Source organism: Portunus trituberculatus, chromosome 29 (genome assembly GCF_017591435.1).
Source record: "Portunus trituberculatus isolate SZX2019 chromosome 29, ASM1759143v1, whole genome shotgun sequence".
Classification (NCBI taxonomy): domain Eukaryota; kingdom Metazoa; phylum Arthropoda; class Malacostraca; order Decapoda; family Portunidae; genus Portunus; species Portunus trituberculatus.
Genome location: NC_059283.1, coordinates 5,800,622 through 5,825,941, shown reverse-complemented (window position 1 = coordinate 5,825,941; position 25,320 = coordinate 5,800,622). Strand labels below are relative to the sequence as shown.

At 40.8% G+C, this 25,320-nt stretch overlaps 1 protein-coding gene across 4 annotated transcripts; it reads left to right on the top strand.

Annotated features, from left to right (window-relative positions):
- Positions 1-98: 98 nt before the first annotated feature.
- Positions 99-25,156, top strand: LOC123510530. 4 transcript variants are annotated; one of them, XM_045265764.1, is made up of 11 exons: positions 99-484; positions 7,815-7,936; positions 14,098-14,235; positions 15,714-15,918; positions 20,118-20,200; positions 20,546-20,674; positions 21,154-21,238; positions 21,810-22,152; positions 22,511-22,621; positions 22,989-23,114; positions 23,893-25,156. In XM_045265764.1, exons 1-11 carry the CDS (start codon positions 452-454, stop codon positions 24,051-24,053), a joined length of 1,536 nt encoding a protein of 511 aa, XP_045121699.1. In that variant the 5' UTR covers positions 99-451; the 3' UTR covers positions 24,054-25,156. The 4 variants fall into 4 exon arrangements, with proteins under 4 accessions (XP_045121699.1, XP_045121698.1, XP_045121700.1 ...); XM_045265763.1 differs by lacking the exon at positions 99-484 and adding an exon at positions 4,391-4,543; XM_045265765.1 differs by lacking the exons at positions 99-484; positions 22,511-22,621 and adding an exon at positions 4,391-4,543.
- The last annotated feature ends 164 nt before the right edge of the window (positions 25,157-25,320 follow it).

Sequence of the window (25,320 nt, the reverse complement as noted above, 5' to 3'; positions counted from 1 at the left end):
GTCCAGCTCACCCACAAACACACCGCACGCAGTACACCACAAATAGAATCCGTTAATATGTGAGTGGCTATCAATACTTAGTGCTGCGGGAAATCGAACGGCTTAACCTTGGTGAGCAGTGCGCGTGCAGTGTGGCGCGACCCAAGGGAGGCGGTGAGGCAAAGCAGACCTCACTCATCCCTTCTGCTGCTCGGCGCCCGCTACGACCACGCTCCTCTCGCCTCGCACGCTCTCCGCTCGTTCTTCGCCACCAGTCGATGCAAGGACAATGCACAGACAATTCTCTTAAAGTTTAATCCCATCTGACTCAAAACACTTCAGAACCCAGATAGCAATACGAATCACATAAACAGATTGACAGACTAGCATATCTTCACATTTTAACGGGAGTTGGGAAGGAAACTGAGTAAGAGTAACATTAGCCTCGCGTTGACACCTGCAGCCAGCGAGCATGTCTGCTACTTCGTCTATCGCCAGCACAGAGGTAAGGAAGTTATTGCAGGTGTGCGGGGGCTAATCACTTCAATTACCTGTGCGCTGAGACCCTAAGAGGCGGGAGGCGTGGCGTTCATATCACGATTAGTAGTAGTAGTTGTAGCAGTAGTTGTTGTTGTTGGTGATGGTGGTGTTGGTGGTGGTGGTGGTGGTGACAGTAGATGATAAATAAGGGATACAATAAGATGTTTTTGTTTAGTTTTTTTTTTTTTTTTTTTTTTTTTTGGCATTGTCAGATTGTGTGTTATCTTTACTATATTAATTTATCATGTTATTTGTGTGTCTGATCATATTATTCTCTATTAATATTTATCATGATTGTCACTACCATTATCATTATTTTCTCTTGTACCACTTCACACGGTTCCAGACTAAATTACGTCGTTCATGTATGATTTCAGAGAGAGAGAGAGAGAGAGAGAGAGAGAGAGAGAGAGAGCACCCATTCCTTCAAGCATCCCTTCTCATATTCCCTCGGTTACTTCCTATATATTCCTTCTGTTTCCTTTTGTCTATTGAGTCTCCACACCAGCGCGGCAGGTCGATCTATTGATGAATGGGAAGGCTGCTGCTGCTGCTGCTGTTGTTATTGTTCAGGTGTTTTATGGCCAGGTAGACATTTCTTTCTTACCTCAGTGGGTTTCAGACTTGTTTTTTTTTGTGTGTGTGATTTGTTGTGTTTTGTCGTTATTGTTACTCGTCGTCGTCGTTGTCGTTGTTGTTGTTGTTGTTGTTATTTCATTCAGTCACTCTAATGGTACGTTTTGAAATGTTATTCAGTACCAAAAGAGTGACAGAGTGTGCCATAGGAGAAGGTATATGTTTTCTGATTAATAAGAAACAAAAACTAGCAAAAAAAAGGGGGAAGATATTAACTTGTATAGCCAAAACAAAGAAGTTTGCTAACACCTGATTAAAATTTTTACTCGCATCCTCCTCAACATGTAAGTCACAGCTCCTTCAAAACACCCAACATTTCTTCTCCCAACGACTGCAGAGGAGGTCTTGCGTGTCGGTAATTCATGCTTTGATTTTCTATAAAGAATTACCTGGGTCATGAAAATACAGTAGCTCTCTCTCTCTCTCTCTCTCTCTCTCTCTCTCTCTCTCTCTCTCTCTCTCTCTCTCTCTCTCTCACTGTTTCTGAGAAATGTGTGAAATTTTTAATGCTCTCAGATTCTTCCTCCTCCTCCTCCCCCTCCTCCTCCTCCTCCTCCTCCTCCTCCTCCTCCTCCTCCATGCGTTGAAAATTACGCATCGTGTGATTGTGTGTGTGTGTGTGTGTGTTACAGTTGGGTTAAATAATTGAATACATTACAAGGGATGGTGCCACACACACTCCCTTCACTATGACCTTGGCGGGTGATTGAGTGCCACGTCAATAGGGGCACACTCACTAGCCACACACTCCGGGCACTCTGGCACTGGCACTCCGAGACTCTTCCCTCACGTTCACCATCACCACGTGGAGATTTAGGTCATTAACACGTGAAATATTCAAACTCAAGGTCTTAACTTAGTTCTCCGGGGTTCGTTTTCTGTTTGATACTCCGTTTTTTGTTTACTCATACGCATGCTATGTTATTCTTTTGTTTTTTTGTTTTGTTTGTTTCCCTCGCTTTGTTTTCCTTTTCTTCTTGATACACCTACGTCTCAGAATGTTTGATTTTGTTTTGTCTTCATCGCTTACTTTCCTAAAAATGAACGTCGGATCAGATTGAAGAGTTTATCTAAGTTTCTTCAAGTTATTTTCATCCTTTCGCCTTGCCTCGCGGTGATGCCATGTAAGAAATTCAAGGGAATCACCGAAGTCCAGTTCATGTGACAGCAGGAGAATGTCAAGTTTGAAAATAGCATTCCCAACCTTTTCTCTCTCTCTCTCTCTCTCTCTCTCTCTCTCTCTCTCTCTCTCTCTCTCTCTCTCAAGCATTTCGAGTGGTGTGCTTGAGTTTCGTATTAGTTTACATGCAGGTTTAAAGGCACCACCTACAGCAACGGGAGATGTATTGAAGAAAACTTGATTTGCGCTCACATTTCGAAACGTTATCTTGTCTAGAGACACTTCAAAGGCCACAAAGATAACCTGTTTCGCTTTGTCTCCCGTTAATATTGCAGAATATTCGTTGAACCACCACTAGAATCGTAACGACCTTGAGGGTGTAACAATTCCCACTAGAACCTGAGCTAATAGTCAAGTTGGAACGCTGAGATGCTTAAAATACATCCATGGTTTCTGTATTCTTTCGCTCCAGTGCACTCCATGGCTTCTCATTCTTAGACATCCGCGTAACACTTCCACGCTATACCTCGACAACTTTCAAAATGCTTTAGTTGAAGTTACACAGATTTCTTATGTTTTGTTCACGATTATAGTGGCAAATTATCAAGTTTTTTCTACATTACATACAGGAAAAACGCTCATGAGAACCATGCTAATCATCTGCGTGGCCTTGAAAAGAAGTCGTAGTGAGAGAGCATAGCGTTTCAGGATACGGACCTTGGAAACAGATACTCGAGGTAGTGGAGGGCGGGGGGGCCATCGAGCGAACTGTAACCTCTGAGTGGGTGTCTTAGAGGTTCCGGCACGTCACCAGCAGACCTGTATTGATCCCTTTTCTGCGTAAAGGCGCGTCACTGCTAATTGAGGACAGGTGGAATAAGGGAATTAGGACTTACAACAGGGTAATTTAGCCGTGCATGTTGAATGAAGGAAGGGGACGAAAGAGCTGAAGTTTGAAGTTTACTAGAATTTTCTTTCCTAAAGTTTCTAAAGTATCTGATTGGAATTATTCATATTTTTTGCTGAAAAAAATAGAAATGATAGTAAAAACACTAATCATGGTGTATTTAACAAGGGAACATAGACCGTACGTTACCATAGGAGCAATAATTTTGGCGTTCATAATCTCTGCGTCAGCTTTAAGTTTTATTTAACCGGTGTGATTAGCGCAGTCCCCCTTCGCAGTCCTCCTTCAGTACAGAGTGCAGTGTGTTTATTGTTACTTTACGACCGGTACAAGAGCTCGCCAAGTGTGGGAGGAGGAGGAGGAAGAGAAAGAGAAGGAGGAGGAGGAGGGAATAAAGGATCCACGCTTCAGAAGGAGGAGGAGGAGGCGAGGGATAGGGAGAGATTTGGGGACGGACTGGTTGGGGAGAGGGGTTAAGATTCATTTCCTCCCAGCGATCGTTACCTGTCCGTGTCCCGTCACCTGAGGTATTTCACGGAGCAGAACGGTACCTGTGTGAGGTAATGCACCTGAAAAATGCAAAAGAAAGGAGAAAATGGATTGAAAGTCGTTCCATTCTTGTGTTGCTTTCAGATTTTGTGATTTTGTTTTGTATTCTTGAGCGGGTGGTAGTAGTAGTAGTAGTAGTAGTAGTAGTAGTAGTAGTAGTAGTAATAATAGTCGTAGTTCTCGAGTTACTGAATGAAGCCTCTTAGAACTGAGATGGAAGAGCACTATTAGTAAAATTCCGTATCATTTGAAAGAAATATATCCACTTTTCCTCTCTTCACGTTACTGGCCTCGATCGTAATGCCGCATAATGTGTAGCAGCTTTACTCTTACTGCTCACAGATTTAATTCAGTGTGCAGGCAGGAATGCTAATGACAGAGAAGGAGTGGAGACTGTACTTTGTCTCAGGCACGATGAGTAAGATTTCTTTTTCCCGCTTATTAATTTATGCATCATCACCACATACAACTTTGATTACACCACACACACACACACACACACACACACACACACACACACACACACACACACACACACACACACACACACACACACACACACACACACACACACACACACACACACACACACACACACACACACACACACACACACACACACACACACACACATATATACATATATACAAGCGGCGCGGCTCCAGCATTCCAGTTCCAGGTTTCCATCCAGCACGAGGCGAGGTGACCCAGCGGCAGTGTTCCCTTGATCCCCGCCGTGGTCACACCTCACGCCGCCAGACATGTGCTCCTCCTCGCTGCCGGGGAGGCCGTTCACTGCCCAGAAGTTTGAGGTCAGTCTGGCTCCGGCGTGATGTCTCCCCTCCTCATTCCCTGCGCCTTTTTGGGGTGTTTTTGTTGCTTCTGGTGTCTCAAAAGCTGCTCAGATTGTTGTTTTATTTACTTACTTATTTTTAACAAGGAGTTTCTAATAATTCGGGAATCTGGTGGTTTCGTCTTCTTTTTCGTCCATTGGCATCGTTTTTAGTGTCTATAGCTTCTCTGTGGGACTTGTACTAGCCAAACAGATCTTCGTTTCATTATTTTCGTTTATTCTAACACGGAGCTTCGAATACATGAATCAGATGGTGACTGCTTCCCGTCATCCTTTGGGGCCTGATTTCCTGCATGGAGTCACATCGACCACTCAAATAATGGCCAAGTTTTTAGTGCGTTTCAAACATTTCTGTAATACTTGAATGACATGTAGAATGAGTTGTAGTATAGATATTCCATTCACGAAGCTTGAGTGGTCTGAGACGGAGCGACCGATACTCCTAAGAGATGGAAAGCCTTGTGTGCCTGAATTACATATGAAATCCTAATATACATAACGTTTTCTAATCATAAATACATCGAGGTGAACGGGAACATTCGATTTCGCCAGTTCGATGACTCAGTAACACGTGAACTCATAAAAAAAAAAGGGAAAGAAAAAGAACATCAATAGTTTGTTTAGCTGAGCGTGGTCCAGACATCAAGCGAGAGTCATGGAAACAGAGTGACCTGATTACACACTGCAGGTTGTGTGTGTGTGTGTGTGTGTGTGTGGGTTTGGAGGCTCGATACGTCACCTTGTTGGTCATGGGTCACGACAGACACGAATCAGACAAACAAAACTACACGAAGTCTTTGCGAGCTGCGGGTTCTTTGTACTCCACTCTCGCCAATACCTTCTGCAGTCTGGAGAGTGGAACAAAGACTGGATTCCCAAACACTACAACGTCTATACAACTTCTAATACTGTTATAGTTTTCAAGTTCATGACTTTAGTGAGTTTTTTTTATACGAATACACCCTTAGTGAGTACAGAAAATACATGAAAACCAGACTAATCTTGCTTTTTCAAAATCTAATGAGAGCATGAGAGCGAGTTTAATTTCATAAGAATTTCAAGAATATTTCCGTGACTTTACTAATAGTTCCACAAATACATGAGAAACGGACTAGTCTCTCTACCCTTTCAGGAATATCACTGAGAGAGCGGAGAGTTTTATTACGAGGCTGCAGCAGTATAAGGTAATGGAGAGTCGCTGGGCATTGGAGCATTGGGTGTTTACTGCGCGTGGTGACAAAGGAGTAGCGGCGTCAGCAGGGCGTGAAGCCAACACTGCCAGACGGAATTAGCCTGTGTGATACCGGCCTGAAGATACGCGTCATGGGGTGTGGGTGTGGCTGTGGCTGCAGGTGTGGGTGTGGGTGTAGCTTCCGGCGTGCTTTGATGTGGATGTGACTTGAAATGTGGTATTTAGAGTGTCTGTGTGTGTACTGGTGTGTGTGTTAATGCTGTTTGTATGTTGGTGGTTTATGGTGTATTATGTTTATATTATGTGTTTGAGTTATAGACTTTGGTTGTTTTTGAGTTGTGTTTGTATGTGGTGTATATGTGTCCTGTGGGCGTGCTATGCTGTTGTAAGTAAGTGCAGAGTCATAGTTTATTGTGTATGTATATATGTGAATTAGTTTTCTTTTCTTTTTTTTTTTTTATGCTGTATTGCGTGAAGTCATAATGATTGTATGTCTGTGTGTGCGTGTGTAGGACAGCTACATCTAGTGTGCGTGTCGTGTTGTGTTGGGTTGAGTGTTCCAGTGGCCACGTGTTCAAACTGGATCTAACTAGACCTGGAAACATGAAAAGGTTAGCCGTATCACAAAGACGTGCATGGAAGGACGGGAAAGACAGACTGAGTGTTGAGGTTTAACTGAATGTCACGTAAAATTTTTATGGTATCCATTTATTGACGCAGAAACAGAATTAGAGTATGAAATGTAAGAAAATATTGATTGTTATATTGTGGGTAAAACGAAGAAGCCTAAGAAACGAAACTCTCTTTACAACGCAAGCAAATATGTGAAGCTGCAAGAATTGTCGTAAAACCTACACGCGGCAGCCTCAGTATTTTCTTTTTCTTTATTATCATTGTGTAGGAAGGGCGCTAGCAAGGGCAACAAAGATTACAATAATAAAGACCCATTAAGGTGCGGGGCTCATATAAAGACAAAGATACCTCCCTCTTGTGAAAAGTTACAAGGTAGAAATACAGAAGCAAGCGGAGAGTTCCAGAGTTTAGTATGCATCAGTTGCTCAGTTAAATGTTTAATTAATTCAAATTTCTGACACTCGCTACTCAATTATTAAAAGGTCAGCATTGTGTAGAGGTGCTCATGTGTTCACCTTTAGCACGTGATCTCTACATATATGAACACAATAAAGCATCGATCACATGTCTTATTCCCGTGCCAATGCCTGGACGCTCTCCTAATCCCCTTACCAGTTCATTCCAGGCAGCACGGAGCGCCTCCAGTCCGGATTCATCTGGCTGGAACTAACCCCGACGCAGAGATGAATAGTACCTTTCCAAGAAAAGTTGGTGGCGGTAGCTAGCGTTGTCTCTTTCTTTTGTTTCGTACGTCAATCTCAAACTATCCTGTGTCTTTTATCTTTTTATTCCATTTCATCAATTTCATTTGTTTATTATCGATTTTTCTATCTAATCTATATCTAGTCTATTTTAAGAGTTTTTAGCCAAGAGAAACAGAAAATAAAAACTGAAAAAGGTCACACTATACTTTTAAATTCTCTACTAAAAGCTACAGGATCTTTAAGGGGTTTTTCAAGACTAGCAATGGTTTAACAAGTATTCTGTATCATCACCGTGTAAAAAACTGCGTGAAATCTGACTAACCATCTATATGACCTCTAGAAATAGTTCTCATGAGGGATTAAAGCTTTTCCTCATCATCTCGTTCCTCATTATCTCACTTGTCACGTTCCTTTCCTCATTTTCTCTTTCTCATATCTCTTTCCATATTACCTCATTCGTGTATCCCATTTAGTTCCTCCTCGTTCTTACATCTCTTCTCTCATTTCCTTGTTCTCGTATCCCATTCTCTCATCTCTTCCTTCACTTTCTAATCTACACATCCCTTCCCTCACTGTCTCATTTTCGTGTCCCTCTCCTTATTATCCTTCCTCATATCCTATTCCTCTTCTCTCGTCTCTTCCCTCATTATCTTGTCCACACATATCCTCCCATCACTTACTCGTTCTCACTGTCTCTCCAGAACGGGCGCTGGGTGGACAATTCGATCGCAGCCTCGCCAGGAGGACTTATATGCAAGGACTTCCTCCCTCAACCAGACCCTGACCAGTCCACCTGCTGCACCACCACCTACCAAAGCTTCAGGTGGGTGTTCCTCTACTTACCGCCCACCTGACCTCGGATACGTAAGGATAGTGAATGGAGAAGTGACATTTAGGTACTGGTTGTTTTGTTTTCTTGGTTTCTCTTGTGGTCGATCCCAGTAATATTGTCTTATGTTTTTGAGTTTTGTTTTTGTTTTTTCCTCTTTTTTTTCTGTTTGTGATTGATTTTTCGTATGCTTAGTTATTAGTTTGGTGTTTATATTCTTCTTCCTTCGGTTCTTTCTTCTACTTTTTTTTCCACTTGTTTCTTTTTTTTTTTTTCATCTGACCATTCTCTCATCCTCGATAATTTCTTTCTACTGCTCTCTCTTCCTCTCTCGGTTCATCCTTTGTATCTTTCTTTGTCCCTTCATTTCTTACTTGTACCTTTCTTCCTTCCTCATTGATTTCTACCCTCCCTCCTTCCATTCTTTCTGTGTCATATCCTTATTTTATTTATTTATTTATCGCTTGAAATTCCTTGGGTTACAACACCATGATGGGTTTGCAGAAGAATAAACCATGCATGACATTAACCCCTTCAATACTGTAACACATGTTTACCTTCATTTTTGGGTATGATTAGACGATTTTATTTACATTAGGAATGGTCTATGGAGGTCAAAAGATTAATGGCCAGAGTCTTCAATATTTCAATCCCCCTATAATTTTCTGAAGCTTTATAAAATCGCCAAATAGTAACCAGAATGAATATGGAAAAGCGTCCTGGTACTGGAGAGTTTAAGGAAGTTGTTTAGTGTTGCTGCGGAAGGTGAGGTGACGGAGCTAAGGTGACGAAGGTGAGGTTAACGTATTGATCTAGTAGTAACGAGTGTGCTTGACACCTTGCTTCCCTTCCCTTGCTTTCCTTGCTTGCTTGTTTAGTACCCCCTCTTCGTGTCTCCCTTGGCCTTGCACTAAATGGATGTTGCTGGACCAAACTGCCTCCATGACTCAATGCACTTCACTGGTCTGATTCTGAACGTGTTGTGTCTCCAGTTTTATTCGTTTCGTGCGTGTCTGTCCTCCATTACCAGTGTCTGAATGCAGGCCTTGATGTACGAGACCTAGTTTTGAAGTGGAGGACAGGAACTAAGGATTGGCTAAGAAATGGGATAATGGACGTCTTTAGCTTTACTTCTTTATGCCTTCCCTCTCACCTCCTGTTTGTCACATTACGTTCCTCGTTCATTTTCTCTTCTTTCTACATGTCAGTCTCTTTTTTTTTTTTTTAACCATTCCTCATTCGTTTCTTCCCTCTGTTATGTTTGTCAGTATTGGCTTAAATTCCTCATCCTTTTCTTCTCATCCATGCATATTTCTTTACCGCCTTCTTTTATCATTTTTTTTTTTTCCGTTCCTCACACATTTTCTTCGTCTTTTCTTCCATTCCTTCACAATCAATGCATCTATCTTCTCCTTATTCTTTCATCACATTCTTCTCCCATTTTTCTTTCTCTTTATCCAAATGAATGAACTTTTACACTTTTTTTTTTTCATTCCTCGTCCTGCAGTCCATACATTCCTTCTCTTATTCATCTATTGTCCTTTATATACTGGTGATCATCTTTGTAGCTCATCCAGTCTCAAGATCAACCACGTTCTCGTCTTACTATCCCAGCTATTCCCACGCCTTAGTCTATCCACTCCACCTCAAACTCATCCATTATTCCTGCCACGTTTCCATTCCTATTCATAGTTCATCCACATAGTCCCTAGAGCATCCGCATCTCTAATTCGACTCTCTCTCTCTCTCTCTCTCTCTCTCTCTCTCTCTCTCTCTCTCTCTCTCTGGCAAGCACAAGGCAACCTCTTACCTTCTTCAAACTAATCAGCGCCTCCACCAGCTTATCACAGAGGAGCTTTTCACCACTCCATTCACTCCACACATGCTCTACTCCTCACCTCCCATCCTCACTCCACTCTCCCACCACCACCTCACTCCACTCTCGCCACACAGCTCTTGGTTCTCCCACAGTTAAACAATATTAACCCCTTCAGTACTGGGGCACATTTTTACCTAGAGATTTGGGTACAATTATATAATTTTATTTTACATTAGGAAGGGTCTGTGGAGGTCAGAAGATTAATAGCCACAGTCTTCACTATTTTAATCCCCCACATGAGTTTCCGAATCTGTTTAAAATCTCCAGATAGTAAACAAAATGAATATGGAAACGCGTCACGGTACTGAGAAGGTTAACTGACATACATGTTAATTTTTTCTCTCTCTCTCTCTCTCTCTCTCTCTCTCTCTCTCTCTCTCTCTCTCTCTCTCTCTCTCTCTCTCTCTCTCTCTCTCTCTCTCTCTCTTATCTTGGTGAATTAAATGGTTGTTACGTTGAAGTGATTGATTCGTCAGAGGATGTCAGGTATTGAGTGGAAATTGAATAGGAAATTGGCACGTGTGTTGGGGGGGGAGGGGGTTTGAATGGGTGGGTGTGTAAAGGATCGATCTATGTTGGTCCGCAAGCGCGTCTAAAAATATGTCATCCAGTAGATAAAGAAGATAAGTGCAAATGATAAGAAAGAAGAAAATTGCCTTAACTTTGTCTTAGTCCCAAGTGTAAAATTAAGGTAATTACAATGCTGAAAGTAAGTCTGGTTCAGAGAGAGAGAGAGAGAGAGAGAGAGAGAGAGAGAGAGAGAGAGAGAGAGAGAGAGAGAGAGAGCAAATCATGTCATCCGTTATTATTATTATTATTATTATTATTATCATCATGTCTTGTTATTTTTTTCCTTTCTTATTTTTCCTCTTCTTTAAGGTAGTCAATAGTGAAGTCAAGCTGTCCTTACACACACACACACACACACACACACACACACACACACACACACACACACACACACACACACACACACACACACACACACACACACACACACACACACACACACACACACACACACACACACACACACACACACACACACACACACACACGTGTGGCCACACACAGTACCATGTAAACTCATTCTTCCTTGCAATACAATTCCCAGAAGTCAATACAACTATTATTTTCTTTACTTCCACTCATTGAATAGACAAAATTTTCTTTACTTCCACTCATTAAATAGAAAAAGTGTGTGTGTGTGTGTGTGTGTGTGTGTGTGTGTGTGTGTGTGTGTGCGCGCACGTAATGGCAGCAAAAGCAAATGATGATAGTAACAGCAATCATGCGCAGCAAAGAGGGAAGAAGAGGAGGAGGAGGAAGAGGATAATAAAAGAAGTGGAACAGCAAGAACAATAACAAGAACATTAAAAGCGATCATGCACGTGTAGATAATTATTACACGCAATGAAGAAGAAATAAAGAAAGAAAGGAAGGAAGAAGGGAGAAATAGAACAACAAAACAACGATACCAAATACAAGGAAGCAGACAAGCAAGGATGCAAGCAAACGATACAGAGACCTAGTTTTAGTCCCTCTGAGGTCACGCCACAAGGAGGAGGTCAATCACAGCAGCGGGTCAACGCTCTGGGACTCTTTAAGTGCTTGTGGTTCTCGCTGAGCAGAAAACAACCAAAATTTATGCGAGTTTTATATTTTTTACTCGTTTTTATTCTCAACTTCACTGTAAGGAGTAGAGTTTTAAAGTTAATATATTTTTTTTTTTTTAGTCAGTTTTCTTTTCCGAGTGGTTGTTGATTTTTCTAATTTTCATAAGTTTTATACATAACGTACTATTTTACGAATCTATCATGGCGTTCCGTAAGGTAGTCTTGTTGTTTGAACACTTTGTATCAGGTTTCATTCATTTCTATCAATTTCATTCATTACTTTAATACTTGCATGAAAAAGAATAGGAATTAGTTGCCTTTCATAAAGTCACCGGAAGATTACTCGATCAACGTTACGTAGATTACTCGTGTATTACAATAACTAAACAAACTTAGCAACACATAACCCAAGTGTAAAGCAGGTGACTCCAAATTTCTACCCAGACTCATGTAACTAAAAACAAATTTAACTAAAAACAAACTCAGTAACACAAAACTCCATAAATTCGGCGCTCAGATTTCCACCCAGACACAGTACTAGCACCTTTGCCTCGCAACTGGAGTGCATTGCTGGCTGTGGCCCTGGAACAGAAGATCAAGGCCCTCTATATAAATTACTCCACATACCTCATTCTCTGGACGCCTTATAGCCAATCCGGGCTCTCCTAGTGACGTCATGACTTCCGTGACGTCACATGACATTTGGTGTAAATATCGGTTTGGCCAACGCGCGCTCCTCTCGACTCTCTCTCTCTCTCTTTCTAGCTACTTCCCTTCTCCCCTTCCCTCCTCCCTGGTCAGGATAAAAATAATCCCTTACGAAGCCCATAACCGCGCCTTTGAGGAGAACCGCACGAGAGTAGCAATAAGACGAAGGGTATTGTATCAGCAAGGTTATTTGAATGAGGCTGAGGTGGCGGGACCGGGCGGGAGACAAGGAGAGAGGAGGGCCAGGCAACGGTCGGATGTAAGGTGCGGTGAATACCAAAGAATGTGTACTAAGACTAACACTCTTATCTTTCTTGTAATTCACTGAGGTACAGAGGACGGATAATTCTTCCCTTACAATACCAGGTTATGTATAATCAGAACCGAATGAGTCAGATATACAGTATACACTACATACATGCCTGTGTCCTGTATATCTGGTGACGACGAGTAACCAATACCAGACAGGGTACGTTAGCTTACACCGGATACCTTCGTGTTATCAAGGATCAAGGACAACGCGTACAGAAAATAACGAATAGTTTATATCACGAAGGATAACTGAGATGTGAAGGATGAGAGATTAGGATGGTACAACTTTTGTTAACTAATACATACTTTGTGCTTAGAAAGTGTACAAGAAAATGATAAAAATAAAAAAATGCACCAATTCTTATAATAAATACAAATAGCAGAAATGAACAATAAATCTAGATGCCCATCAGAAGGCACTACAAAAGATTCAATATGAAAAAAATAATACCCTTAAATCAATAGTCTATCATAACAGTCCTTAAAACAATAGAAATAAATAATAAATAAATATAAATAGTCATGAGAAAGCACTACAAAAGATCCAACATCGAAAAAAGGTCCTTATAATCAGTAATCTATATAAAAAAAAAAGAAAGTCCTTAAAACAATAAAAAGATATGAAAAAAAAAAAAAAACGTACTGACATGGCAGCACAGGGGCGCACCCTCGCATTCTTGCCCGTGTCATGGGCGCGGGTGGCCAACAAGTGTAGCAGCAGGCGCGCCCCGCATGCCCATGGCGAGCGAGTACGTCAGACACAAGGGCGTCGGTAATTTTCCATGGTGGCCCACATCGTTTTATTTTTACCGCCGGGCTGCCAGTGTGTGTGTGCGTGTGTGTGTATGTGTGTTGCTTGTGTTTGTCCCGTTTTTTTATTATATTTTCTTGTGTGTGTTTCTTTTCTTGTTCTTTTCGTTATTGTTACAGTCGTTTATTGAATAAGTCATCCCCAGTGTGTGTGTGTGTGTGTGTGTGTGTGTGTGTGTGTGTGTGTGCGTGACGCTTGTGTTTGTTCTGTTTTTCAGTTGTATGTGTTTCTTTTCCTTCTTTTTTCTTGTGGTGGTTCTCGCAGTCTTTCATTGAATCCGTCACCCCCCAGCATTCCACACTCACGGCACCAGCACGAGCTTACGTAACAGACCCAAGCGTAAACAAACAGCAGATAAACACGGAGCCTGTCGCTGGCACGGTGCAGTAAGGGGGAGGAGAATGGACCAATCGCAGCCGCAGAGTGAATAAAACAAACCAGTTTTTTCTGCATTGTTTACTAATTCACGACTTTGTTCTGCCTCTAAGAAGACTCGATATAACCCACCTACCCTGGGACAAAAAATAGCTCAAATATTACTATGAAAATTTGAATATTTCGTGATACACTTTTATTTGGGGTTGGCACTTTTGAAAGCTTTTTTTTTTTCTTCTTTTTTTTTTTTGTCCTTTTCCCATGACCAGAGCTCCCCGTACATGAAAAGATAAACAACAGATAACCAACTACATAACTAACTAGATAGATAGACAAATATATGAATAGAGAAAAAGATACACAAATTTCAGTGGTCTCATGTTAACTGATATGTTTACTATGACTCGTGTAGTGATTCTAACTAACAATTCCTTCTTCCCTCTTGTCTTGTTAGCGAGACGGTCCAGCAGGCGAATGAATGGCTGGCCCGCTACGAGAAAGCTGAAGTGGTCAACTGTGAGACGCTTCCCTTCTCCTTCACCGGCTCACAAGCTTTTCTCCCCGACTCCTGGCCCACTACCACCCATCTCAGGTATAGATAATGTCTGAGGGCTCTCTCTCTCTCTCTCTCTCTCTCTCTCTCTCTCTCTCTCTCTCTCTCTTCAGATTACGAAATATTGATCATTATTTGTTAATTCATTCGTTCCTTCACTTAATTATTAACCGGCGCCACTTCTTACGGTGATTTATGCAATATTGGCACGATTTTTCCCTGTATATTTAATCAGATTTGGATATTATGTGTATTATTTAGGTGAGGTAGTGACGGTATTAGGTGTGGGAAGTATTGCAAGTGTGTTAAATGTGATTGCGTGTGTTACTAAGGGTCTTGGTGTGTTATGTGTTACTAAAGTGTGGGTCTGGAGATTTTTTGATAGTTTAGATATGTATGAGTGCGAGTGAAGTGTGGTAGGGTGTGTTTGTATAGATTTGGGTGTATCAGATGAAGTAGGATACGTTGCTAGAGTGTTGAGTGTAGCGAGTGTAACTGTGTGTGTTTCTGAAAATATTTGTTGTGTCAGGTGTGGGTGATATTAGTTAAAGGTGTTTTCAGGTGTGTTGGGTGAGTTGAGTGTGTTGCTATGTAGGTGCGTGTCTGGAACGCTAGGTGGGTTTGAGTGCAAGGTGTAACTGAGCGTGTTTGGGGAAATGTTAGGTGTAGTGGGTGAGGTAGAGTGTGTTGTTACTGTTGGGTGTGTCAATTTACTGTCTTATTTATTCATCTAGTCATTCCTATTTATTATGTAGGAGGAGCGCTGGTAAGGACAATTACAAAAAAAAAAAAAAAAGGCTCACTGAAGTCGCGAGCCAATATAAAGAAAAAGTGTGGGTGTGTCTGAGTGTGAGGTGTGGCTGGGCGTGTCAGGGTCAAGGCGCCACATTAACGAACCCACTGAATCACTCAGACAACTTACTTTACCTTCGTTTCTTTGATCTGGCTTTCGTTTTACTTTCACTACTTGCTTTTCCTTCGTTTCTTTAATCTTGTTTTTTTTTTTTTTATTACCTTAACTACTTACTTTTCGTTCATTTCTTTTATCTTGCTTTCGTTTTACCTCAGCTACTTACTTTTCGTTCATCTCTTCAGCTACCTTGCTTCCGTTTTACCTTCCTTGCGCTTCTAACATTTCACTCATCTTTCATTAATAACTCACATTTCTTTCTAGCTAATCAGTGTCTCCTGTTATTCAGTGTTGTCTTGTCTTTTTCATCTTTTATGATATTTCTGTCTTGCTGATCACAATGTCTACTCGTATTGTTCAGTCTTGGCTTGTCTTTCTCATCTTTCATAATATTTTTGTCAAGCTAATCACAATTTCAACTCTTATAGTTCAGTTTTGTCTTGTCTTTCTCATCTTTTCTTAGCATATTTCTGTCTAGCTAATCACAGTGTCTCCCTTATTCTTCAGTCTTATCTTGTCTTTCTCATCTTTTCTCAGTATATCTAACTAATGACAGTGTCTCCTCATATTACTCAGTTCTCACCCTTGTCTCTCTCATCTCTCCTAGGGGCTTGCGAGTGTGGATACGATTACCAGAGGAAAGCGGGCACGAGGGACGCTGTCTCCTTAGTTTCAGGGACTATGCGCCATACCTCGATAGGAAGAACCGCTTTAGCCGAGATTATGACGACGCGACTGTTTTGATGGAGCGGCTCAACGGTTACCTCGCCACTCGCATCACTCCTTCCCGCATTGTCTCCGTGCAAACCGTGGTGGGTGGGATTGTGCTGGCTGGTTGTCTGTCCTATCACCCCTCTCTCTCTCTCTCTCTCTCTCTCTCTCTCTCTCTCTCATGTACACGCTATAGGCTCTCATAGTTATTTTTTTTATTGTTTCATTCTTTTTTTTATCTCAATTGTAATATAGACGCTTTTGCTTTTCATTTGGAGCATTTCATTTTTCTCTTCTTTTCTTTCATTTTTTTTTTTTTTGCTCGTATCACTTCTTTCAAATTTTTCTTTTTCTTTCCGACTTGTTTAAGGTCGCCTAACTTATTCATTATCCTTCTGTAACGTTAGATCTGTCTATCTGACTTTATCATATTTTCAAACTTTTTTTCAGTTATTTATCTTTTGTTTTTACTCCAAGTCTCCGTCCGTGATTTGTCGTGAAAACATTATCTGCTTCGCTCTTTTCTTCCTCATTTATTCATACAATCGACCCAGTTCCTTTTCTGTCTTCCTCTTTCCGTCCATCCCCTCAATTATTCACTAACTGCCTACCTATCTCTCCTTATATAACCCTGGCTCGTGTCTTCACTCAGAGAACTTTTATAACATTTTTTTATTGTTTAAATCTTTTGTCTCCATCTTCCTTGTTAAAATTATTCTCATCTTTCTATAGTTTCTCTTAGTTAAACTGTTAATCTTTTTGTCTCATCCGTCTTTCAGGTAATCACGATGTTTTACTTACTTTTCGCTTGTTTCTTTATATAGATTGCTTCTGGTTTACCTTCGTTGTTTTTTTCATATATTCATAATTGTTCATCTTTCACTGATAACTCACATGTAAGTCTTTCCAGCTAATCATAATGTCTCCTCTTATTGTTCGGTCCTTTTATATGCTCTTCTGCTTTCATCTTAGATTTTATAACTTTTATAACCAACTCCTTCCTTGTCTCACACTCATAACTGTTCATCTCTTATTTGTAACCCGCATGTCTGTCTTTCTGGCTAATTGTAATGTCTCTTATTTCTTGTCATCTAATCTTGCTATCGTCTCAGCTATAACAAACTCCTTCCTTCCTTGCTTTACACTTGCAGTTGCCTTCTCTTGCAACTATAGCAGACCACTCCCTAGCTCTTCATAATTAATTAACCGCCGCGTCTTTTCCAAGGCTAATATCTCACTCGTTCTTTGTTACTCCCACCACAGCTCCGTTAAAACCACCCTCTTAGCCATCAACTGCTCCTCTTAACTCCCCTCGCTCTCCATCAGTCTTAACAAGCGTTGTCCGCCCATCCCCTTCCCTCCCCCTCGTCCTCCGCCTCTCTCGCTCCATTCTTCCTATTAAGCTAATGAACGCCACCGCACTCCACATCCTATCACTATTCTCCTCCACTTTCTCCACCTACTCATGCTCTGCCTTGTTCTTCCTCGCACTTCGAGTTTGAAATATTTAGTGGTGTTTAAACTCACATCTATTGTTTATGGTGTACTTTATGTGTTATGAAATAGTTTAATAGATCATGGGTATGGTGTATAGATAAATAGTTACGCTGTACAGTGGGAAATACCCAAAACTCACAAAAGAGGAAGTGGAGAGAGAAAAAGATAACGGAAGTAACAGACAGGAAGTGAAACATGCAGGAAAATATGAAAGAATCACGTACGTTCACTCAGCTCCCAGAATAACAACAGGCAAATGAGACTGATGCATAGAGTGACATGTTTATAAAATTAGAATCGTTTAAAATTGAACAATAAACCTACAAAACAGGATTAAAACAATGATAAAAGTAGGGTATATTTTCAAAAGACTTAGCAGATATAGAATAGCTACAGGTAAGGATATAGAGCAAGAAAACACGTGTAGATTATAAGTATGAGAAAAAAAGTGCCGTAAGCATCTACTACTACTACTACTACTACTACTACTACTACTTTTTTCTTCTTCTTCTTCTTCTTCTTCTTCTTCTTCTTCTTCTTCTTCTTCTTCTTCTTCTTCTTCTTCTTCTTCTTCTACTACTACTACTACTACTACTACTACTACTACTACTACTACTACTACTACTACTACTACTACTACTACTACTACTACTACTACTACTACTACTGCCACTCTTGCCTGTTGCCTAGCTGGTATCATCGTGTGTGTGGGATGCTGGGTATTATGAAGGCTGCTCCTCAATGCAGACACACTAGGCTCTCTGTTGATCCTTACTGCTACTCCCTAACTCCCTGTCCCCAGTTCCCGCCCCCAGCCCCCTCTCTCGTTGCCCAGCAGGCGTCGTGTGGCCTCGATATCCTAAGCTTAATTTTAGGGCTTTCTTCTTCTTCTTCTTCTTCTTCTTCTTCTTCTTCTTCTTCTTCTTCTTCTTCTTCTTCTTCTTCTTCTTCTTCTTCTTCTTCTTTTTCGTCTTTTCTTCTTCTTCTTCTTCTTCTTCTTCTTCTTCTTCTTCTTCTTTTTGCGATTGTGTGTGGAATTGATTGGTTTGTTTGTTTTGTTTTGTGTGTTTTTTTGGTTGTCTGTCAGTTTATCTTATTTTTTTTTTCTAGTTTCTTGCTCCTGTTCTTATTTTTGTTGTTATTCTGCGTTTTCATATCTCTACATTTATCTGTCTCTTTTTCTTTTATTTTATTTTATGTTTTGTTGGTCCATCCTTCTTCCTTTCCGTCTTTCTTTGTTATTCTTGTTCTTCATCTGTTTATATTTCTTTCTTTCTCTCTCCTAGTTTTTTTTTTCTTATTCTTCTTCCTCTTGATCTATCGACTGGTGTGTCTATCTATCTATCTATCTATCTATCTATCTATCTATCTATCTATCTATCAAACAATCCATCTTTCATCCACCTCATCATCATTTCCTCCTCCTCCTCCGCCTCCTCCTCCTCCTCCTCCTCCTCCTCCTCCTCCTCCTCCTCCTCCTCCTCCTCCTCGATAGTGATAGCCGCTTAACTCTCTTCTCATTCCTCATCAAAATTTCTACACAATTATCTATGTTGTATAGCTTTTCCTTATTTCTTGACAGTCTTTGTGTGGAGGGAGTGGTGGGTGGGGAGGAGCCTTCGCCTTTGCTTTTTTCTCTAGCATTAGTTTAGATATAGTAGACCACAAGCAGCCTAGTAAGACCCAGATAGGCCTACTTCTCTTTGCTCCTCCTTTGTATTCCTTTGTATATTCCTCCTCCTCCTCCTCCACCTCCACCTCCATTCCTCTCCGTTCTGGTAATGTCGCCAGCATCATTGCCTCTCCTCCCCCGTTACCATGATGCTTGCCTTGTTTGCCCACTCAGATCTGATTTCTACTTTTTACTAACACTTTTTTTTGCTCAGTTTTGTAAGTGCTGGAGTTACTCATTTAACTCTCGCTTGACTCTCCAATGACTCTCACTTGACTTTCGCTCTTTTCCCTCCTTTCTTGCTCCTGTGATGTGGTTCAAGTTAATGTCCTCGTCAGGTTAAAGAAGTCTGTTTGGTTTTGTGGTGTCCAGTGTTTGTCTGTCTGTCGGTGATTCAGTTGTTATTACTAGACATTGTTTGTTGGTTATTCATGTGTGTGTTGTAAGGTTTAAAATTGATATTGTTTTCTTTAGAGCCGTATTGGTTTGGGTTAGATTAGGTTAGATTATGTTTTTGGTTAGGATTATTAGGTTTAGTTTGTTGTAGCACTTAGAAAGGTTAAGTTTGCTATTTATTATTTTAGAACCGTAGTATGTTTTGGTTAGGTTAGGTTAAGTTAGGTTAGGTTAGGTTACAAAAAGATATATATAGATTAGGTTTGTCATATGCATTAAAGATAAAGATCAGATTTACTACCTAGAATCGTAATAATTTGAAGTTAGAGTAGGTTATTTTAGATTACGATAACTTTGCTGATGAATTTTTAAAGTTAACAATATTAGAATCGTAAAAGTTTAGGGTAAGACAGACTACATGAAGTTTGTAACGTGTATGAAGACTGATTCACTCTCTGTACAACCGTAGGCGTTTAAATTATGCCTAGAACAGAAATAGTTTAGATAGTGACCTTCAACACCACTACAATCACCAACATTTTTACCTATATGGCATTGCGTCCGTTTCTGTTCCTGAATTCAGTTGATTTACCCTCTTTTTTTGTCATTGTTACCAGATACCCCATGAGTAAGGCCAACGTGCGGTCTAGTAACTTCTCTCTCTCTCTCTCTCTCTCTCTCTCTCTCTCTCTCTCTCTCTCTCTCTCTCTCTCTCTCTCTCTCTCTCTCTTGCAGGATACTCCAATGAGCGGTGTGGTTGAGATGGACGTAGATACAGACAAGTCACGCCTCGCTTTCAGCCAGCATGGATACACGATGTGAGTGTGTGGATAGTAGTAGTAGTAGTAGTAGTAGTAGTAGTAGTAGTAGTAGTAGTAGTAGTAGTAGTAGTAGTAGTAGTAGTCAAATTACCATCATTTTCTTAATATGCGGTTTGTTTATTTATGTCTGTCTATCTATCTATCTATCTGTTTATCTATCTATCTATACTTAGTGGCCTCTGTTTCATCCTTCTCGTTATCTTATCTATCTATCAATTTATCTATCATTCTATCTACCAATCTATCTATCTTATTCATCCTCCTCGTCATCTTAACCTCACACACCTCTCTCTACCCACAACTAACGTAACACTCCTCTATACATGACTGTCTCTCCCTCAGGTACTGCCGGACGTTACGTGTGTTTTTCGTGACTCACTACCACAGGAACTCCATGCAGGTGTCCCTAACGCGGTCCAAGCTTGGCCTCAGAGATTTCCTTCCCAAGGCCAAGAGTGACGGTCCTTCCAGGTGAGAGAGAGAGAGAGAGAGAGAGAGAGAGAGAGAGAGAGAGAGAGAGAGAGAGAGAGAGAGAGAGAGAGAGAGAGAGAGAGAGAGAGAGAGAGATTTGCGTACTATTCTCTTGTATTATGAAGTAGAGAATATTTTTTTTTTTTTGTTTACTTAGTGTTTTCTTATCTTTAAAGTATTTGTTAGTATTTATTTCTTTATTTTGTTTTATTTACTTATACACTGATTTTTTTTTTCCTTTTGTTTTCTCTTTCTTTACTCTATTTTTTTCTTCTCTCTGTATTCTTTAAGGGAGTTAGTTACTGTAGTGTCTTGTCTTGAACCTCGAACACTAAAAAACAATAAAGAAAAACTCTTCTCTCTCATCTCTATTTTATGTCTGTTCTGTTTTTGCTTCGTTTCTTCGTATATTTTGTACACGATACACTGACGAAGCTTGGGTAGCCTTGAGGTCTGAGTGCCGTCATGTGTGTCGACAGGAGAGGGGAAACGCTGTCTGATGTGATGCAGCGCGCCGTCGCCTGGTGTCACTCTACCCCGGGAGTCACGCTACTTAACCTGCAGGCGAGTTGTGTGAACCTGTCTCCCTCACTTCTCCCTTTCCTTTCTCTCTCCTTATCCTCTGCCTCTCTCATGAATGGTGCTACTTCCTGAGTCATGGGTTTATTAACGTGTTTATCATCTCTATAGTCATTTCTTTTGCACGATAAGTATCAGAAATGTGTATCGTTGCCTACTAGTGATTGATAGAAGTTTAGAATTTAAATGTTAAGTTAGTAAAATGCAATGAAGAAGAGAAAATGTTGTTATGCAAAAATAAGATTAGCTGCAGGAAGCCATGAGGCCTACACGTGGCAATCTATGTGTAGAACGCACTATTCCACCTGTACCATCCTCATTTATAAACTTGTCCAATCCTTCAAAGCTCCCTAAAGGCTCGGCTATAACAACCTGGCTATCGAGTCTGTTCCATTCATCCATCACTATCTGAAAACCAATTCCTTCCTATATTTCTTTTTAATCTTCAATATCAGTCATAACACAAAACCACAGGAAACAAAAACTTTACATTCTAAAAGCACCTGGAAAGACGTTGCGTTTCAACAGGACGCAGCCTCACCAAACTTCTTCACAGGTCCTGCCACTCAAGTCAGGGCGGCCCAGCGTCGCCACCACCTGGACGCTGGAGAGTCCGGGACACCTGCCCAACAAGTTCACCAGCTTCGTGCGTCTCATCTTCACGGATCACACCGACGGCAAGGCAGACAGAAAGGCAGACGGCGAGGCAGAGAAGCAAGACGAGGTGGCAGATGTGATTACTTCCATGTCCCCGAGTAGAGCTTCAACTGAGGAGGCGGATAAACTAGAACAGGAGGACATGAAGAGTTCTAGAGTGACTTTGCCTCCACTAATCATTGAAAAACAAAATGAGGAAGATTCAAAGGCAGATGATAAAGAATCCAGGTTGTCACTAAAAGGTAGGAAGAAAGTTGGAACACAATCGTGCATACATGGGACACTTCACTAAAAATTTCGTTGTTTTACTAATATTAGTATTATTAGGGGCTCGACAGACTGGCCTGAATGAATGCAGTAGTGAACATTGATATTAACTTTAACCCTAATCGTAGCATCAAGTACTGCAGGTTGTCATTGAAAGGTAAGGAGGAGAAATGTCGAAGTATATTTTACTTGCCTGACAGAAAGCATTGGCTAAAATTCGTAAACGTCTACTTTGATCTTATAGCTCAGTCTTCTTGCGGTACGTACCCTGATATCTGTGCACGGCTATACCTGTTTCGCCAGAGCCTTTTGTATGCATGTGTGTGCCCGCAGATGTGAGCAGCCTGCCAGGAGTGATCAACGTGGCCGAGGCAGGAGAGACAAAAAGCAAGGTGGTGTCAGGCCTGCGATTCAAGACATTTGTTCCCAAGCTCGCTTCGTCACGTAAGTATTATATTGAAATAAAAAGTTAGAAAATTACAGTTCATTCCAGTTATGACATCAGTGAGTAACAATGTGAACGGCAAACAATAATCATGATCATGAATGGAGCTTTGAGTTTGAGTTTTCTATAGTGTTTGGTTATGTTTTTAAAGGCTTTGATGGATTTAATATCATGTGTGTATATGTAGGCGTAAAATTTATGCCTTCCTTGAAACAGAATAGTTACAAATTACTCCAGTAAGCTCGATAATTAACAGTAAACACGATTAAGATGTAGCTTTCTTCAGTGGAGTTTTATTTCAATTTTATTAGGTTTTCATGAGTTCTTGTAGGTTTAATACGTGTTTGTGTGTCTGTGCGTGTGTAGCAATTGGAGTGTGTGGGCGTGGCCAGTGGGAACCCGTGGATCAGACTGTAAACCGCCTGAATTCCTGGGTCTACACCTCTCAGGGCACCCTCCTCACCATCCACACCCAGCTTGTCTTCACCAGAGGTAACACGGTGACGCATTACCACCCACACTGCACTCACTAGTCACCATCCCGGCTATTGTGTCTTGGAGGGAGAAACTTACTCTTGTGTTATCGTTTTACTTTTTTGTATATTTTTTTCTTGTTTATGTCGTTTCATGTTCGTCGAAAACTTATAATCGTTCCCCTCGCACTTATTTATCCAATTATTTTCTGTATTGAAGGTGAAACTTAATATTATCTTATCGTTTTTACATTTTTCTTTTTTCGTGCTTGTCGCTTCATATTTATCAAGTAGCCATAACTTTTCCCTCTGCCCTCACGCTAACCCAATTATTGTGTCTATATTGAGAGTGTAACTTAATCTTATGTTGTCGTTCTACCTTTTCCTTGTTTTCATGTATGTCACTTCATATTTACGAGAAAGTCAGGTTTCGTATAAGAATATCGTAATTTACATCTTATTCTTACAGGAAAACGAGATGTATATGTGTGTGTAAGTAGCTTATCCAAAACATTCTCATTCATTCATTCACTCAAAGTAAAACTATAATATATCCCGTAAAGCCACGAAATATATAATTTTCTACCTAAGAACATATAGATTTTCCCTCCTTAAGTCCATATAGCAAGTATTTCCCTCCAATTTAATCCCTTGGCATAACCACTGCATGAAAATATAAGGGTGTATCTCTCTGTATATCCCCCACCATACCTCACGGCGCTCATATCTCAGCCTTATCAGGGCATTAGTGAGAGGCCGTTGCGAGGGATTAATGTCCGGCTCTTTGGTGTGTCCAGGGAGGCGCGACGAGGTGGACGCCGACACCGTGAGATGGGCGCGTCACCTGGCCGGGGCGGGGCATGTGGGCGTGTTTCATCTGGTTATGAACGGGGGACGGTGCACTACTGCCTTCCCTCCTGCAATGTCTGACGATTCCTCCTCCTGCGTCATCCTGTAGTGGCTGGAGGGCGTACAGTGTGCCAGGGGTGTTGAATCTGTGTCGTACTACCTTTTGGGACTCGGTCTGCCTGTATAGATCGTGTCATCCTGAACTCTCCCAGGGAAAAAAAAAATGTAGTCTTTAACCTCAGGAGTCAAAGTCATGGTATTCTTTTGAAGTTTATGAACTCAGCGAGCTAAATTGATACCATCTATAGCTGTGAGAGAACTTCGAGGCAAATTCCGGCTTAAGTAATCTTTAAATCATGCAATTTTTAAATCCAATAAAAGTTTAAAATAGGTAAGTTATCTCATCAGTATAAAATCATACCATATCCAGCTTAATCAGAGATATCAAAAGATAATCTGAGCTCAGCCAACTTTGAACCGTACTTTTGTTAACTTCCATAAAGATTTAAAGATTTTTAAGTCAGCAAGTTAAAATCATGCCATATTTAGCATCAACAGGGGCTTAAAATATGCATTATGACCCCAATAAACATCAGACTTTACCATATGTAACATCACAAGAAGGTTTAAAGGGAGGTACATATCATAACAACATTTTAAGTCAGCAAGTTAAAATCATGCCATATTTAGCATCAACAGGGGCTTAAAATGTGCATTATGACCCCAATAAACATCAAACTTTACCATATGTAACATCACAAGAAGGTTTAAAGGGAGGTACATATCATAACAACACGCCTCTAGTTTCTGAATCCATCCCTTAGCATCTCTCAGCAGGAACGGAGATCTTTTAGGGAGGCATGTAACAGCTGGAGGCGGAGGGGCTGTATGCTCGGGGCTCATAATGAAAACAAGATACAGACAGCACGTGCGCGCCGGGACAGGAATGTGGGATATTTAATAGTGTGAGAATGAAATCACTTTTATATTCATAGTCTTGAATCTCAACCACGTGGGGTTTTGTTGACTTACTCTTATCCTCAACGCAGATTCTGTTTGCGTTCATCGTCTTGAGAAAATATTGGAGAGAATGTTGTGTTTTCGTTCGGTTCGTCTTGTCTCGACTTGACTTGCCTCAGTTATCCGTGTAGCTCTGTCAGTGTCATATTATTGAATGTAAGATTAATGACAAATAAAGATGATTTTCTCTTTTTTGTTTGTATGTATATCTGCATTTTGTGTTATTGCTCCGCTGGCATCTTCCCCCTCCCCCTCTCTCTCTCTCTCTCTCTCTCTCTCTCTCTCTCTCTCTCTCTCTCAAACTATAACATATCAAAAATCTTTCATAACTAACACAAGCTGTACATTCGCCACAA